Genomic DNA, 15,412 nt, shown 5'->3' with positions numbered 1-15,412 from the left:
GGACAGTTAAATTCAAGTAAAATTTTAAAAGCAGATTGTAATTTCTTGTCTTTGTCTGTGTTCTTTTAAATAGGAACAGATGTCTCAGGTGTTAGATGCAATGTTTGAAAAGCTGGTTGAAGGAGGGGAACATGTCATTGATCAAGGGGATGATGGTGACAACTTCTACGTCATCGATAGGTGAATTCCTATGTCTTATTACAGCACAAAGTATTATGCAAAAGTCCATTGAGAAAAATCTATTTCTCTACATACTTCTATTTAGCTCTGACATATGTTTGCATGGGAGAAAGAAAAAATAACACATGTGAACTAGTACAGCTCTGTCTGAGCTACAGGGAGTGGTTTTTGAAATGAGGCAGATTTTTCATATGGAAATATGTCCCTGTCCTCTTTATGAATTGCTAGATCCCAAAGGCGTGTCCTATGATGAGTGACTAAGGATTTTGGGCTTGTCTAGTTTGGAGAAAAGGAGGCTGAGGAGTCACCTCATTGCTCTCTACATCTTCCTGAGGATGGGAAGTGGAGAGTGAGGTGCTGAGCTTTTGTCCCTGGTATCCAGTGAGAGAACAAATGGGAATGGTTCAAAGCTGCACCAGGGGAGGTTTAGACTGGATGGTAGGAACCATTTCTCTATCAAAATAGTAGTCAAACACTGGAAAAGCCTTCCTAGAGAGTTGGTTGATGCTCTCCAATCCTGTCAGTGTTTCAAAGGCATTTGGATAATGCCCTTAACACACTTTAGCTTTTGGTTAGCCCTGAAGTGGTCAGGCAATTGGACGAGATGACCACTGTACATCCCGTCCAACTGAAATATTCAGCCAGAAGATTGTAGAAGTATGTCAGGATTCTTTTCTGAAGAGTCAATGTTTTTCAGCTTTGTGAGGTTACACTTTGTCATCTCTTATCCAAAAAGCTGCAGGGACTTCACAGTATTCTGTCAGCCTTGCAGTTTTTAGGTGCAGTGAATCACGTCTAAGTCCCTTATCAATGAAATCATTGTACAGATTTTTGCATTACATTCACATGATTTATCAACACGTACTATACAAATACTCAGCGCTGAACAAAATAATGGCTCAGCATCAATGGGAATGGCTATGTCATGTTTTACAAGATACCAGGTTTTACTGCATTCCTAAAGCAAAAAAAATTACTAATTTAATGATGAGGAAAAGAAATCCACAACATATTACATAAATATATATCTCTATTTCATCATCTTATGTTGCTTTTCATATACATTCCTTGTTTTTTGCATCTCCTCTATTTAATACAGTATAAATTACTTCTTTAAAATATTTTAAATGTTAAATAACTTTCATTATTATTTTTGTGATCATATAGCAATTTTTGCAAAGACTTGTTACATTTATATTTAATGTGCTTAAAATGAAATTAAGAAACAGATATTAAGTTAGATCTTAATTTTTGATTAGTTCTGGTGATCAATAGATCACTTTACATCCAGTCTATCTTTAAACGGCATTAATGTAAAAACTAGTAACCGTATCCTTCCCTTTAAAAAGGAACTACTTTTATTATTTATGGAAGTAATTGAGATGTCTCTTCAAGATGTTTAATAAACAAGCAAATGTATGTTTCAAATGCTTTCTCTTTGGAATTCATGCAATAAAAACATTCTGAGAGGCTGCTTAGCAAAGATGAGGACTCAATTCTACTCACTGTATTTATATATTTTATTAACAGAGGTACATATGATATTTATGTAAAATGTGACGGTGTTGGGAGGTGTGTTGGAACCTATGATAACCGAGGAAGTTTTGGTGAGTTGGCCTTAATGTACAATACACCCAGAGCAGCTACAATTATAGCTACCTCTCCTGGTGCCATCTGGGGTTTGGTAAGTGAAATACTTGTTTTGAGATATTACTTGTTTTAAATACTTCATGTAAATTGCACTGGTATGCTATATCAGCGTTTTAAAAATGAATTATAATTGAAGAAAGTTTAATTTTAAAAATTGAGAACTCCCAACACAATAGTGTCTTTTTCCAGAATCTGCAGAAGCAAACCTGAGGTTAAAAAAACCACTGAGTTTTTAAAAAATCTTTGTTCTATTTTAATGATAATTTTCCAAGTTGCAAGCCACTTGACAATTACTTAAGACACATATATAAAATGTTTTTGCTCATCTTGATAGGAAATACCTTTGGTTCCAGAGTTAAATTCAAATATTAGGTTATTTATCAGTGTTATACTATCTGGATTTTTTGCAACAGTAATATAATTTATCAAAAGAGTAAAACCGGGATAGCCATCTTCTTCAAGATGTACATATCAATCTAATGACTGATCCCAACAATAACATTTTCCTGTAGAAGTGAAACACATGGTTTTGCACCAACTTAATCCATATGACTTTTGGGTTCATGGCAGAGTTTGGGACACTAGAGGAATGGCTTTAAATTGGATTGGGTTGTACTGGCCCCAAGTCCCACCTGTAGCAGCAAAGGCTTGGAAAGCATTTCAGCTCTGTCTGTCACCAGGACACAGTCGTATGATGTTAAGAGAAGAAAACGGCATACGTGTAGTTTTTCCAAGTGTCTGCTTCACTTGGATTGCCAAATGCTAAGGAATGTCCAGTTGTCTGTTTAGGGCAGCAGTGAAGCTTGTTCTGCTGAAACAGCAGAAAGTGGACTGCAACCTAAGGCCCAGATCCATGTATTTTGGTTTTGTTTGTACAATAATATAAAAACCTCTTTGAGTACATATCAATATGTATGAGACCTCAGGATAATGAATAAACTTTGTAAATTAAATATTGAGGATTCCTTAAAGATCTTAAATTACCCACTCAGCATTCATTGTGTAGCCAACCTGTTTAGGGTAAACTCTTTACCCTCTGTATGTGAACTCTATATGATTTCTCTGCCTGCTTTTGACATGAATCATATCAGGAGCTTAACTTTGAGGAGCTCTTTATTGACCTCTAGAGGAATCTTTCTCAACTGACTGTATGGAAAGACGATCCAGCTAGTTTGATGGATACATTGAGTGACTAAATTTGGTTAATTTTAACATGTTCAGACATTTCTAAAGTATCTTCTACCACAGACATATTTTCAGTTAATAAACTCTTTCTCATTTTGTGTTTACAGGACAGGGTAACATTCCGAAGAATCATTGTAAAAAATAATGCCAAAAAGAGAAGAATGTATGAAAATTTCATTGAGTCATTGCCATTCCTTAAATCTTTAGAAGTAAGATTTCTATTGCATTATTTTAATGGCTGTATCAGAGGTACATGATAAGATTCTGCTTTTGTGCAGCTTAAATTTGGAATTCAAATTTTTTCCACAATAAAATTTTGCATACTTTTGTTTTGAAGACCATATTTTTGTTATTTCTAAATTTTCAGGATATAGAACTATTGTTAATATTGTGTTTTTTAAAAAACTATTTTTTTTTACTTTTACCTTCATTTTCTTCAGCTTAATTTTACTAGATATTAGCCAATAAAATTAAACAACTCCTTAGGAAATTTCAGAATATTTTAATTTAACAGTTATATATTTATATGCATGCTTTTCTGAAAATAATTTTTGAAGACTTGGGATATATCGATGTCTTACAAAAATGGAAGGTCTGTCAAAATATCTAGCTGTTAAGACTATAATATACCCTCTGAAACACTATTCAGGAGTTCTTTTTTTAATGATTATCAAAACAGGAAAATAAAGATACTATTTTCTACTCTATACTATTCTGTGCAAAGATTCATGAATATGAAAGGACTTTTAAAATATAATATTGTAATGTTAACCAAATATTTCTTACATTTTCTTTTTTTAAATGAAGGTATCTGAGCGTTTAAAAGTGGTTGATGTGATTGGCACCAAAGTGTACAAAGATGGAGAACAAATCATTGCTCAGGTAGAGTTTATTTCTAGTTTCAGTTTGTCTTTTTCAATAGGTAACAATTATCATGTTATCTATTTACAATACATACTTTAAAACTATGTTTTTCTTTCTCAGATGAAACAAAAACCACGAATCTTGCATCTAAGAGAGGTGGTTATTTTGTTTCAGAAGCTAGTTTTTCACTTACAATACTTTGAAAAATAGTCCTCTTCATTGGTATGAATAAAGGAGTCAACATTTTTAGTATACTCAGAAATTCAAACTATATAAAAGAATGTTTGCTTCCAGTAAGGAGCACTGAAGACTTAGCCTTGGTTTTGTTGATAAAATATGATAATCTTTTGAATAAGAAAGCAGAAGTAAACTCTTCTGGGTAAGCAACTGAGTTTGTCTTGCCCCAGAATTATTACTGGATGTCAGCTAGCCCTTGGAGACTTTTTATACTGAAAACTCTGCAAGTGAAGTTATTTGGAAGGAATACAAAGGTGGAGAAACAGGAGTAAGGATCCTAAAATCTTCCATAACGTTGGTTTTCTCTGCTTTTTTATAAGGCAGTCAGCTATGTCTTTTCATGAACAGACCTTGCTGTCAGTTCTGTCTAGGTGTTATGTGCCTTAAGTATGGTTTTCACATTAAAAGTGATTTCTTCTGCCACAGGTATCAAAAAGATGAGCTTCAAGACACTGGCTACAAATATCTTAATGTTACCATGAAACTAAAAAGGAAATTTCACGTTTCCTGTACTGATTTTATTTTTTTATTTTACAGGGTGACTTGGCTGATTCTTTCTTCATTGTGGAATCTGGAGAAGTAAGGATTATAATGACACGAAAGGTAAACATCCCCAAAACACAGATTTTTTTGATTTTTTTAAAATTTTTTTTTTAAATCTTGATGTATTCTAAGTGTTAAACAGTAATACTACCATTGTTACTATTTTTGCTTATGCAATCCTGAGTTCAGTAAATCTCTCATTCTCTCTCTTCTTTTCTTTTTTTAACCTCATATTTCAGGGTAAACAAGATGTAGAAGAAAATGGAGCAGTTGAAATAGCCCGATGCTCAAGAGGACAGTATTTTGGAGAACTTGCTCTTGTAACTAACAAACCACGAGCCGCTTCTGCATTTGCTCTTGGCACTGTCAAATGTTTAGGTATTGTACAATAATATTTTATATCTAATATAAAATGATACATAATATATCTGCTTGTTTTTCTTGTGAACTCTGTCTTTCTCCAGAATATAAGATTTAATTATATTTAACCAAATAAGACTGTTTAAATACATCATCTATTACCGTGCATTCCTATTTACATTATTTATCTGCAAAAATTATTTTCAATTGATAACTGGTTTTAAATACAAATTCTCCAATGTTTCTTTGATTGCATGGAAGTAAATATTGTTTCTGGACAGCAGAGAGTATTGCTGCAAACCATTTATAGCTATCGAATAAATGTCTAGTGCTCTGCAGAAAAGTAAAGTCTTTTCTCAGTAGACTGATTCTCATCCAAGAAATAACTGGTAAAAATTCTGTCCCATTTTATCACCATGACTTAAGCTTTAACAAATTCTATGTCTTCACCAGCTGTTAATTTGTTAATTCTGTCAGACTGTAGTCTCAGGCACAGGAAAAGTAAAGACCATAGGGGTTGTGCTCACAGACAATCTTTTGCATCTATTGCTTTTCATGGTCATGTTTAGCTCCTAAATATTTACATCTAATTGTGGGAAAACAGTAAACTGTAAAGACTGATTTGGCATTCCTTGAACGACAGTTTGATTGCCAAACCAGTAACCCACAAAAAAGTTTCCCACTAACTTATAAAGGTATTATTTTTTAAAATCCTTATATCCAAATACACAAAGATGATCACGCAATAAAGATCAATGACAGAGAGGAAAGGATAAGAGGCAATGGTGAGGAAGTGTGTCATTACCCAATATGGGTGAGTCACTAAGATCTCTGGCACATCCCAAATAGCAGAGGTCTGGAACTTTTCTCAGGAACCAAGAGACTGCAGGCCACCAGGATGGAAGCTGGTTAAAGTATGAAGTTTCCCTGGCCTATCAGCTAGAACTATAGATGGTAACATTATGTGATCAGGTAAAGAGAATATTCTGGTTGGCTACACATTGACATTGCATGTGAATTACTGTCTCCAACTTTTCATACATTTGCTGGAAAATAAGTACCTATTACAATTTACACTAGGTGGAAGCAAGTAAAAATAGCAAGGAAAAACACTAAGTTAGACCCCAAATACAGCCAACAACGTCTGCAAAGGTTGTATTTTTTTTTAAGTCTCAAGGGTCTTAAAATGTTATTCTGTGGAGGAATCCAGGCCCCTCTAGACTTCTTCAGCAGCTCTTGGGTGACATAAATCTGAATATGAAAATATTTTCAAAATAAGAAATGCGACAAATTGTAAGTTTATTTATGAAGTTTCAAGACAGCAATGTGTTGGTTGATCTTGACTTTGCTATGGTAAGTGGTTCTTTTCTGTGCAAAGTATATGCCTCAGTAGTATCTGTCCTGTTATCATTTAAAATTTTACATTGGAATGTCATAAACACCAAGATTAGTGTCTGCAACTGACGAGCATGTTATATTCTTTCTCTTTCTCTCCCCTTTTATCTTAGTTATGGATGTGCAGGCATTTGAAAGGCTTTTGGGACCTTGTATGGAAATTCTGAAAAGAAACATTGCAAACTATGAAGAGCAGCTAGTTGCTCTGTTTGGAACAAACATGGACATTGCCGATCCCAGTGCATGAGCTAAACATTGGAGCGACAAGATCTGTTATGAGAATATAGCACAGTAGTGGTTTGTCCACTGAGAAATTGTCTCTCTTCCTATAGATGCCAAGCATTTTCTGTGATTTTAAGAACGGGTTTGGGGGTATTTTTTTTTGACTTATTACAGTGGAAATACTAGTAAACAAAACAGGAATTTAATAAATTGTGGATTTGATTTTTGAAAGTGCTTAGCACTGATGGTTCCATCTGGCATTAAGACGACCCATAGCAGCATAGCACCTTTGAAAATCAAGTCCTTTAACATAGCATTTCCTTAAAGAGTAGATTTCAGAAAATCCACGTGATGAACTTGTTAAACCAGCTTCTGTTCTTCAAAAAGGTTACAACTTTTCTGGAAAGACTGTTAGTTTGAATGTGATATGTTGAAAGTATTAGTGCACACAAAGTGTTTATATGTATTAATACAGAAGATATACAGTAGATATTACTTTCTGACTATTACAGTTGTCATGATTTTATGTTGCATTTATCACAGATGTAGTGAATCACAAGACTAATCGTAAGATAAAGCATGACAATGCATTTTGTGTAACGCTCATGACCCAAATCTGATTTTTAACATTTTTGTAATTTGTTTTAAAGTCCTCTTCATTTAATATGTCATGTTTCAGCACGACATTGTAATATCTTATGCAATTCTTGAGGACTTGTATATTTTTGCAATAAATTGCATTTTTTATTAGTTACATGTATTCTGTACAGTCTAGAGTGAGGACAGCTGACAAATTAACCTTAATGCTTTAAAAGCAAAGGCATAGGTCATTGTCACGTTCCACCTAATCATACATAACCTATATTGTTTTTCTTCTTCCTTGTTTTATATTTATGCATTTTTTCTTCTCTTTTTTTTTTTAGATCTTTTTTATCTGTTAAATATTTTACCTATTTCAAATTAAATGATCTCTGTATATCTCTCTTCTTGCAGTCTAATCTTAGCTATCAAAGACCGGCTTCAATTACTGAAGTGGTTGATATCAAAAGCCATGCTAAACTAAGCTTGTCCTTGAAAAATCCTTATAAGGAAGTAAGAAAAATTTTTTTAATTTAAAAGATCAATACTTCAAAAGCTTTGTACAAGTCTGGAAAGTATGTAGTTGTTAAAGCTAACATGTCCTGCTTTCAAAAACCTGTAGGTCACCAAAAAATAATATCTTTTTAGTTATAATAGCATGGGATACATTCTGAGACTGAGGAGAGAGAGTATCATCTTAATTAGGAGCACAGGACTCATTGCTTACAAGGGTCTGTGACTGGAAATTTCAGGCACAGTCCAATTTTAATACTGCTTATTGACCTATCTGTTGATGTACATGGAAAGTTAGTGCACATAATGGTAATTGGCAGTAGTTCTGCCAAAATGATCCTACAAGAGTTGTAGGAAAGCTGCTTGTGCCCTGTCCCAAACACCTGAATTAGAACATCTTTCCTTCTTAGATAATGACTTTTCTAATACCATATATTTGTGTATGTTGATGTCATTATGATCCTGTAGTTAGTGATATGTTCTGACAATTTATATAATCATACCTGTATATGAAATTATGATTATATAATATTATAACAATATATAATTTATATCATACAGTATGATATAAATTATAAGTCAGATTCCTAACAAAATACAATCTGGACAAAATTTACAAATTTGGGTTTTTTTAAACTTAGAAACCTGGTACGAATAATTGCACATATGATAACTTGCCTTTGTACTTTTGATTTATGGAAAAAAGAGAAGCCTGTTATACTAGAAGGAAATATGAGGTAACCAAAATCTACACTCTTGTCATTCTGTATGCTTAATCTCTAAAAGCTACCTATATTTTGCACTAGCTTGATGTGATTAAGAAAAATGCTAGAAATTACTTGTACGGCAGTAAACTACAATCAAGGCCATAAATGCCAGTCACGATATTTTCAATATTGTTGGTTATATTTAAAGTTTCCTTACAATAAACAACACTTTTATATATAAAAACCTATGCTTATTGATATTTTTGTGTTTTAATTGAATTATCATAAAGTTACAAGTGACCTGTTTATATTCACTTGGTAAAACACTCATAATTGACACTCTCACGTTGATTTTCATAAATGATGTTATGCAGATGCTCTGTCGACTCAGAACAGACAACATGTTGGTGTGGGAATTGTCACAGCTACTTTGTATTTGATGATTTGCTTGTAGTTTATAGCTGGAAAAAAGCTGTGGAGTGACAAATTTAAGATAAACAGAGACTTTGGATTTTCTGAGTCCCAATGTACAGCTTCATGTTTCAGCATATTTACTGTGTTGCTCTTGGGGACTGGATGATTTCTGAATTTCTTTGTTGATGAATTCAGGGGGGGTTAACCAACAGTAATAAATTGTTGCTTTGTAAGTTTCATTCAAATCATTATATTCTTCATCACTCAGCACTTGAGATTTATCCTTCATCTATTCATATGTACACTTCAAACATGCCAGTCTGTGTGTCATAAATACGGCAAATGTTCATCCTAAGAAGGAAATTGTACCAAGTCACTGATTTTTAATGACCTTTCAAAAAAAGGCAGATAGTTCTAATAATTTTAAACAATACTATATCATGTTTACCTGATGAGACTGTGTCCATACTTAGATTACCTGATGCTTCTGTTATTAAAGATTTTTATCATCCTTGTTTGTAATCAGGTCACTAAAGGAATGGGACTTTGGCAATTACTTGGCACAGACATGTTAGTTTGTTTTTCTCCTCTCTCCCCAACCTCACTATTGGTTTATAATTCTGCAGATGATTTAAATGAATTTGACAGATGCTTAAGTTCTAAAGAGGAAAAAAACCACAGTTGCTCCAATGAGTTTGTGGTAGACCCCACTGTGTGAGGAGAGAAAATCCTGAGAGAAATCCTGTAAAGAAGGGCATTCATGGGCTGATGTTAGTAAGCAAAAGAGAATCCACATGGCAGAAAATGTTTACAAATGCCTTAACTGTGGGAAAAAAGATTTGACTGCAGTCCTCAGCTGATCACAAGACACAAACTCTGAGGAAAGTAAGCTTCCTTGGTCTTAGTGCTGGTGCTGTTGCTTTTTAAATGTCATTTGTTTGTGCTTCATGAGATTTCATTCAAGTTCATCTGGAATATAACACTTCGGAAATCATTCCCTTCTGGATCTCCTGTTTGAAGTCCTGGGGCAAAGCTGTGAAGAACATTGTGAAACCATCTGCAACCTAAAGCACTGTCACTCCATCTTATTTCCTCATGTTGTCTGTTTTATTCAGTAAAGACTATTCTGGTCCATGCTGGAATAGTGGGTTTGGTTTTGATTTGATTTTGGTGGTTTTGTTATGGTTTGTTTCAAATGTTTGGTGCTTTAAGCTTTCTATAAGGTGGCTGGGATAGTTCCATCACAATTTATGTCATTTTGTAGTTTATGACACAATTTCCATGGCAAGCATTATTGTTTTTCAATATCAGGAGTTCCCAGATGTGTAAAATCAGTATCTGCTGGTTATCCTTCACAGACCTGGCACATCAAATTCCTAGTCTTTTTTTCAGACACTGTGTCTGATAGCTTTTGCTGAACAAAGTGCTTTGCTGAAAGTCAGTTTGCCACAGTGTGGACATTCTTACATGCTCTTGCTAAAGTCTTTGTTAGTTCAAAGCTCTTTTAATCCATTCCTACATGTGATGGTTACAGGTATCTAATTTTTTTGAGTTTCTAAGATACTTCCCTGTGTCTGTAGTTCTCATATAAGTATTACTGCAGTTTTCTCTGGGAGGAATTGCCTCTTTGTATGCTGAGTATGCACAGAACTGTGCTGTTGACCGCCTTAAAAAATTTAGGATCATTTTCAAATCATTCTAGAGATTGTACTTCCTTCATATATATACCAAGGCTGTTTCCAAGTATTTAATCTACTTTTTGGCTCAGAAAGATGCTTAACAGGCTGGACACACTTAATGCATGGACTGAAGGGAAGCTGAATAATATTTGTAGGATGTGAAAACCCGAAGAAAATTACATTTTAACACTGTCTCTTCCTTCACTCCTCTAAATTATCTTTATTCTGACAGCCAGGTGAAGAGCCAGTGGCTGTAGGGCGATGTAAGACAAGTGGAGTAACTGGCTGGGTCCTTGCTGGGGTGCAGTGGTCTGGCTGACTGGGCAGCGACTCTCTCTTCCTCATCCCCTTTGTCTTGTCCCTGTCCCTTCCACGATGGCAAATCAAGCTGAGCTGGAGTGCAGTAATGGCATTGCCATAGCTGTGTGAATACCGTGGGTAGGGTTGTGTTTCTTCCTTAGAACTGGTAGAGGTATATGTGTGTATGGGGGAACAGGGAAGAGATAAAGGCCAAACTATTACATAAAAGAAACTGTTCCCAGTCAAAACTGTGTAAAACTCTGACACTAGGTTATACTAGGCCACTGTGATAGTGTCTGCTGACACAACCTTTTCTTATTGAGGTAAATTAAATTAGGATGGCCTAAAAATAGCATCATGACATGGTATGAATACTTTGTCCTTTCTTTGAAGATATTGAAATATTTCATCTGAGCAGCTATGAAGTTTTGGGAAAGGATAACGCTCTGTGCCTGTCTCTGTGGAGGACTAATTCCCTGCCAGCTGAGCAAGCCTCTGGGACCCATTCTCCCACATCTCTGAAGATGCTGGAAGCTCAGTTCTGATAAATGTCTTATTTGAAAAAAGCCATCCAACTTATCATGAAGCTGTATCTTCTTTTTCCCTTTGTTGCTTTACCCTGGTGGAGTCAGGTGGTGTGACTATCTTAAGCAACCTTAACTTCACTGTACCTTTAGGCTTTGGCTGCATCTGTATAGTTATATCCATTGTAGGAAATTTTATGTGCCTGAGACTACAAACTAGTACTGAGGTATTGAATGACCAACATTCATACTGTTCTCCAGTATTTGTGCGGGCTCATTTACAAGCTGGCTTGGAAGCTTTTTTTCCAGCTTTCCATATGGGGTGGCCATACACAGATGGCCAACTGAGAATAGTCCTTGGCCTATGGCAGCTCCCAAACTGTATACGAAAATTATTTGCTATTGGCCCCCACAAAAACTATGCCAGGGCTTTTCTATAAAAAAATACAGTACAGATGATTGTATTCCAGTGCCCAGGAACACTTCCTGGCATTTTAATTTATCAACCAGCATAGAGGGAACCTACAGAACATTTTAAGTCTATTCTTGACTTGTTTTTCTACAAGCTTTGAGCTGGAATAGAGGGTTTTTTTAATTTGTCACTCTTCTGGATTGTTTCTTGATATGTCAGGTCTTTCTTTTTTCCTGAAACTATTGTCATTTTTTTGTCTCGCTCTATCTTTGTAGGTGATAAAGTTTAGCTAAAACTGGAATCTGTGCCATAATGACATGAAATAAAATTCTCATTAATTCATGACCTGTCTTGGAAGAAAAAAAAATACCTGGCCTGTTATTTGTTCTGTTTCTCCCCAACTTGAACCACTGCAGGAGGTGAGTGAAGTTTCCCTGCTAGCACTGAAGAAAAATTATCTTTCCTGGGAGCAACAAGTCCTCTGTTCCTCTGCTCTGCATTCCCAACAGCATCCTCTGTGAGAAGATAAAGAGTTGAAACATGGGGGTGGGCATGCCTAGAGTTGTTAGGAAGGAGAGAGCGAGGCACCATTGCAGCTAGCCACGGAAGGCTCTGAGAAGAGGGAAGGAGTACAAATAGCTTCAGGAGATATAGAAGTCATTGTGAAAAGAGAAAACGGATGTGAGAGGCTCTGGCACAATGGCTGCAGAACAGAGGCTGCTGTGTTGGGTAGAACTGGAAGCTCTGGTGAGCAGGGTTGCTCTGATGTCTGGGAAGTATTTAGTTAATTACTGAGGGTGAATGTCTACATGTGGATGTGAAGGCTCCTGTAGCAGAATTAAAATAATGATATGCTGTATTTCAGAGAGTCAGCAGTAGCAGCTGTGTCATAAGGGCAGGACAGGAGAGATTAAAAGTAGAGGTAGGCACAAACCCAATATATAATCTATATTTTACTAATATGGCTTTGTAATATGCATTTTTAAAGTCTACTTGTGGTTTCTTAACTTTGTGGCTGGCAATTTTAAGAGGTAAATAGCTAGGATGCAAATTTGTCTGTATATTTTCTGTTTGTCTAGTCTCTCCTGCTTCTTGGTAGCCATCCATAATGTGACAAGAACTCACAACTAACACTTCCCAATCCCCCACCTTGTTTTCTACCTCTCTTACAATAGCAGGAGCAACTAAATCAGCATAGCTGCCAACAATGTCCATGTTACACAGTACTGATTCATTCTCTGAGCACCTATTCATTTTGGACATGGAGTAAGATGAGGTAGGGGGTGTGGAGGGGGAGTAATAATGTAATTAGAGACTAGGCCTGCAGAGCAAAGAGTATGGCATTGACATAATCTTTATTCTGAAATCTAGAGGATACGTATTTGACTTCAACCAAGGGGGTTAGTAAGTAAGCTTTGATACAGTTTTTATGTATCCTGCTGTCATCTACTGCATGGACTACCTGTCCTTCTACTCATATTCTTTTATGTTCTCACTGAGTAAATGTTAATTTACTGTATGCAGAGGGAAAAAGGTAGATTTGAAAATAAGAAAGCTGTTCAATGTCAGATTTTAGAATCCCAAAACAATTCAGACACTCGTATCTTTACAAGATGATAATCTCAGTCATAAGTAGGATTCATATTTTTGAGTTTTCTGGATATGTCACAGATGGTATGATATCAAGGCTCTAGTTCAGCAGCGGTATTTACTTGTCTAGACCTGTAGCTGTTATTTGGGCCAATGAATCTCAGAGAACTGGGCTGCACATCTAACCCTCATGTATAACTTTTTGTAGAGAACTGTAAACCTTTATGGCAAATAGATTTAACATTTAGTTTGGGAAAAACACTCTTAATTTTTGGTAGAAAAAGTACATAGTGGTGTGGAAATGTACTCCATAACAAGGTACGAACCTCTAGGCCAACAGTCATCTTCTGAAAAATCTGATGGGGCTTCAGACAGGATTTATATCTTCTGTAGCTGCTTGATCCAGTCTCTGCACTCTGCACCTTCCACACTGCAGCAGATGGAGCTTTCAGAAGAATAAACTCTGAGTTTTACCTTGCAAGTGGCTGTACCACAAGCAGAGTAGCTTATTTGCAGAATGGAGGCATCTGCATATACAGGTCTTCTGACAAGACTCGTTCTGGAAATGCAGGGTCTGCAGTAAAATTCATTAAAAACACAGAAGCTTGAGTCTCTCTCCAAAGAGCCTAAAGGCTGTTTAGATGTATAAGGGAGATCAAAAGAGAAAGGGGAGGAAGGAACACAGCTTTAAAGTTTATTTTATTGTGGAGTGGTGTAAAAAAGATGATTCCTGATTTACCAGTTTTCAATTTATTAAAAACTATATTTTAGAGAGAGGATGACATGAAAGCTTCCTTATATAAAGATCTATCAGTTATTTAGGAAAAGCCTGAATTCTAAATATAGGAAAAATCAGAGCTTGTGGGATGTAAGGTTAGACAGTTGATGTTTTATAATAAGCTGTCTAGTTGCTTAAGAGTTGAATTTCAACAGTAATTTTCAGATTTTTCCTGGAGGCATTTGTTTGAATAACTTTGTGTTTTCAAACTGGTAAAATGATCTGTAAAGGGTTGGCTTATTATGTGATTAAGCACAGAATATTAGTTAAATTCCATGGCATTGGTTTTTCTACTATTTTTATTATTTTTAAGCTAAACTTGCGCATATGCATATAAAAAGTAATAATTTCCAATTCACACTGCAGAAGATACTGCATGTTTTTGAAAGTAGTGTGTCTCTTCAAACAGTGCCCACAGATGACGACTCTACTAACAGGCAAATTATTACTTCTTGGAAAAGCCAAATCTTAAACTGATGTGCTAATGACATCTGCATACCGAGTATGATGCTAAGTACAATTTCGATGGGTATGATTTTTTTTTTTTCCTTTTCAATTGCATTACCCTTGTTGAGCTGTGGAAACAATAAAACTAGCTTTCCCTCTAGTGGCCACTAGCAGCATGTTTCATGGGACGCAAAGCTTGTAGAGAACTCTAAATACGGAACCATTTCTATTTAAATTGTAAAGTTAACTTTTGCTTATTTTCTCGCACATCTATGTTAGCGTGCCTGAAAGTCAGAACTGTTGTAGATAGCAAATTATAAGAAAAGATCTGATAGAGCATTTAGGACACATTCACATGATTGGGATGATGTTGAAAATAGGGTAAGGAAGAAATGTTTTTCTTGGAAAAATCCCAACAGTTGCAAATTCTTGAAGCTCTCCATCAGCTTCTAAAATCGTATCAATTATTTCTGAATTGTGCGTGTATTTGCTTGTATTGGATCATGCATAGCGTTGTATTTTACAATGAGGATTTGGCCTCAGATTAGGAGTCTATTCTTCTCCCTGCAGTCTGAGGTACTGTATTCAGATGCTACCAGAGTTGCCTACTTCAGTCTCATCTCTCTGTCAGTAAAACAGCTGTAATGTCTAAACAAACCAGGATGGTATTTTGGCAGTTAAATGTATGGGAATGCCTGGGAAACACTAACGGACTGAGAAACCATTATCTTTTCCCCAGCAACTTTTATTTTGAACCTAAGCCACCGTGAATGTCTTTTTAATGAAACGAGAAAGGGGCCGGAGCCATGGGCAGGCGGAGCTGCTGACTCATT

General features: G+C 35.6%; 1 protein-coding gene across 3 annotated transcripts in view; it reads left to right on the top strand.

Annotated features, from left to right (window-relative positions):
• PRKAR2B (protein kinase cAMP-dependent type II regulatory subunit beta) overlaps positions 1-9,323 on the top strand; it is a 94,289-nt gene extending 84,966 nt beyond the window's left edge. For all 3 annotated transcript variants that reach the window (XM_074903329.1, XM_074903330.1, XM_074903327.1), the window contains 7 exons: positions 74-180; positions 1,711-1,864; positions 3,123-3,224; positions 3,823-3,897; positions 4,654-4,719; positions 4,899-5,037; positions 6,528-9,323. In XM_074903329.1, coding sequence (XP_074759430.1) covers positions 74-180; positions 1,711-1,864; positions 3,123-3,224; positions 3,823-3,897; positions 4,654-4,719; positions 4,899-5,037; positions 6,528-6,661 — 777 coding nt within the window. In that variant the 3' untranslated portion in view covers positions 6,662-9,323. The remainder of the gene's footprint in view (positions 1-73; positions 181-1,710; positions 1,865-3,122; positions 3,225-3,822; positions 3,898-4,653; positions 4,720-4,898; positions 5,038-6,527) is intronic.
• The last annotated feature ends 6,089 nt before the right edge of the window (positions 9,324-15,412 follow it).

The sequence above is a fragment of the Athene noctua genome, chromosome 3, assembly GCF_965140245.1.
Source record: "Athene noctua chromosome 3, bAthNoc1.hap1.1, whole genome shotgun sequence".
Classification (NCBI taxonomy): Eukaryota; Metazoa; Chordata; class Aves; order Strigiformes; family Strigidae; genus Athene; species Athene noctua.
The sequence above is the reverse complement of the archived record's forward strand: the minus strand, read 5'-3'. Positions and strand labels throughout refer to the sequence as shown.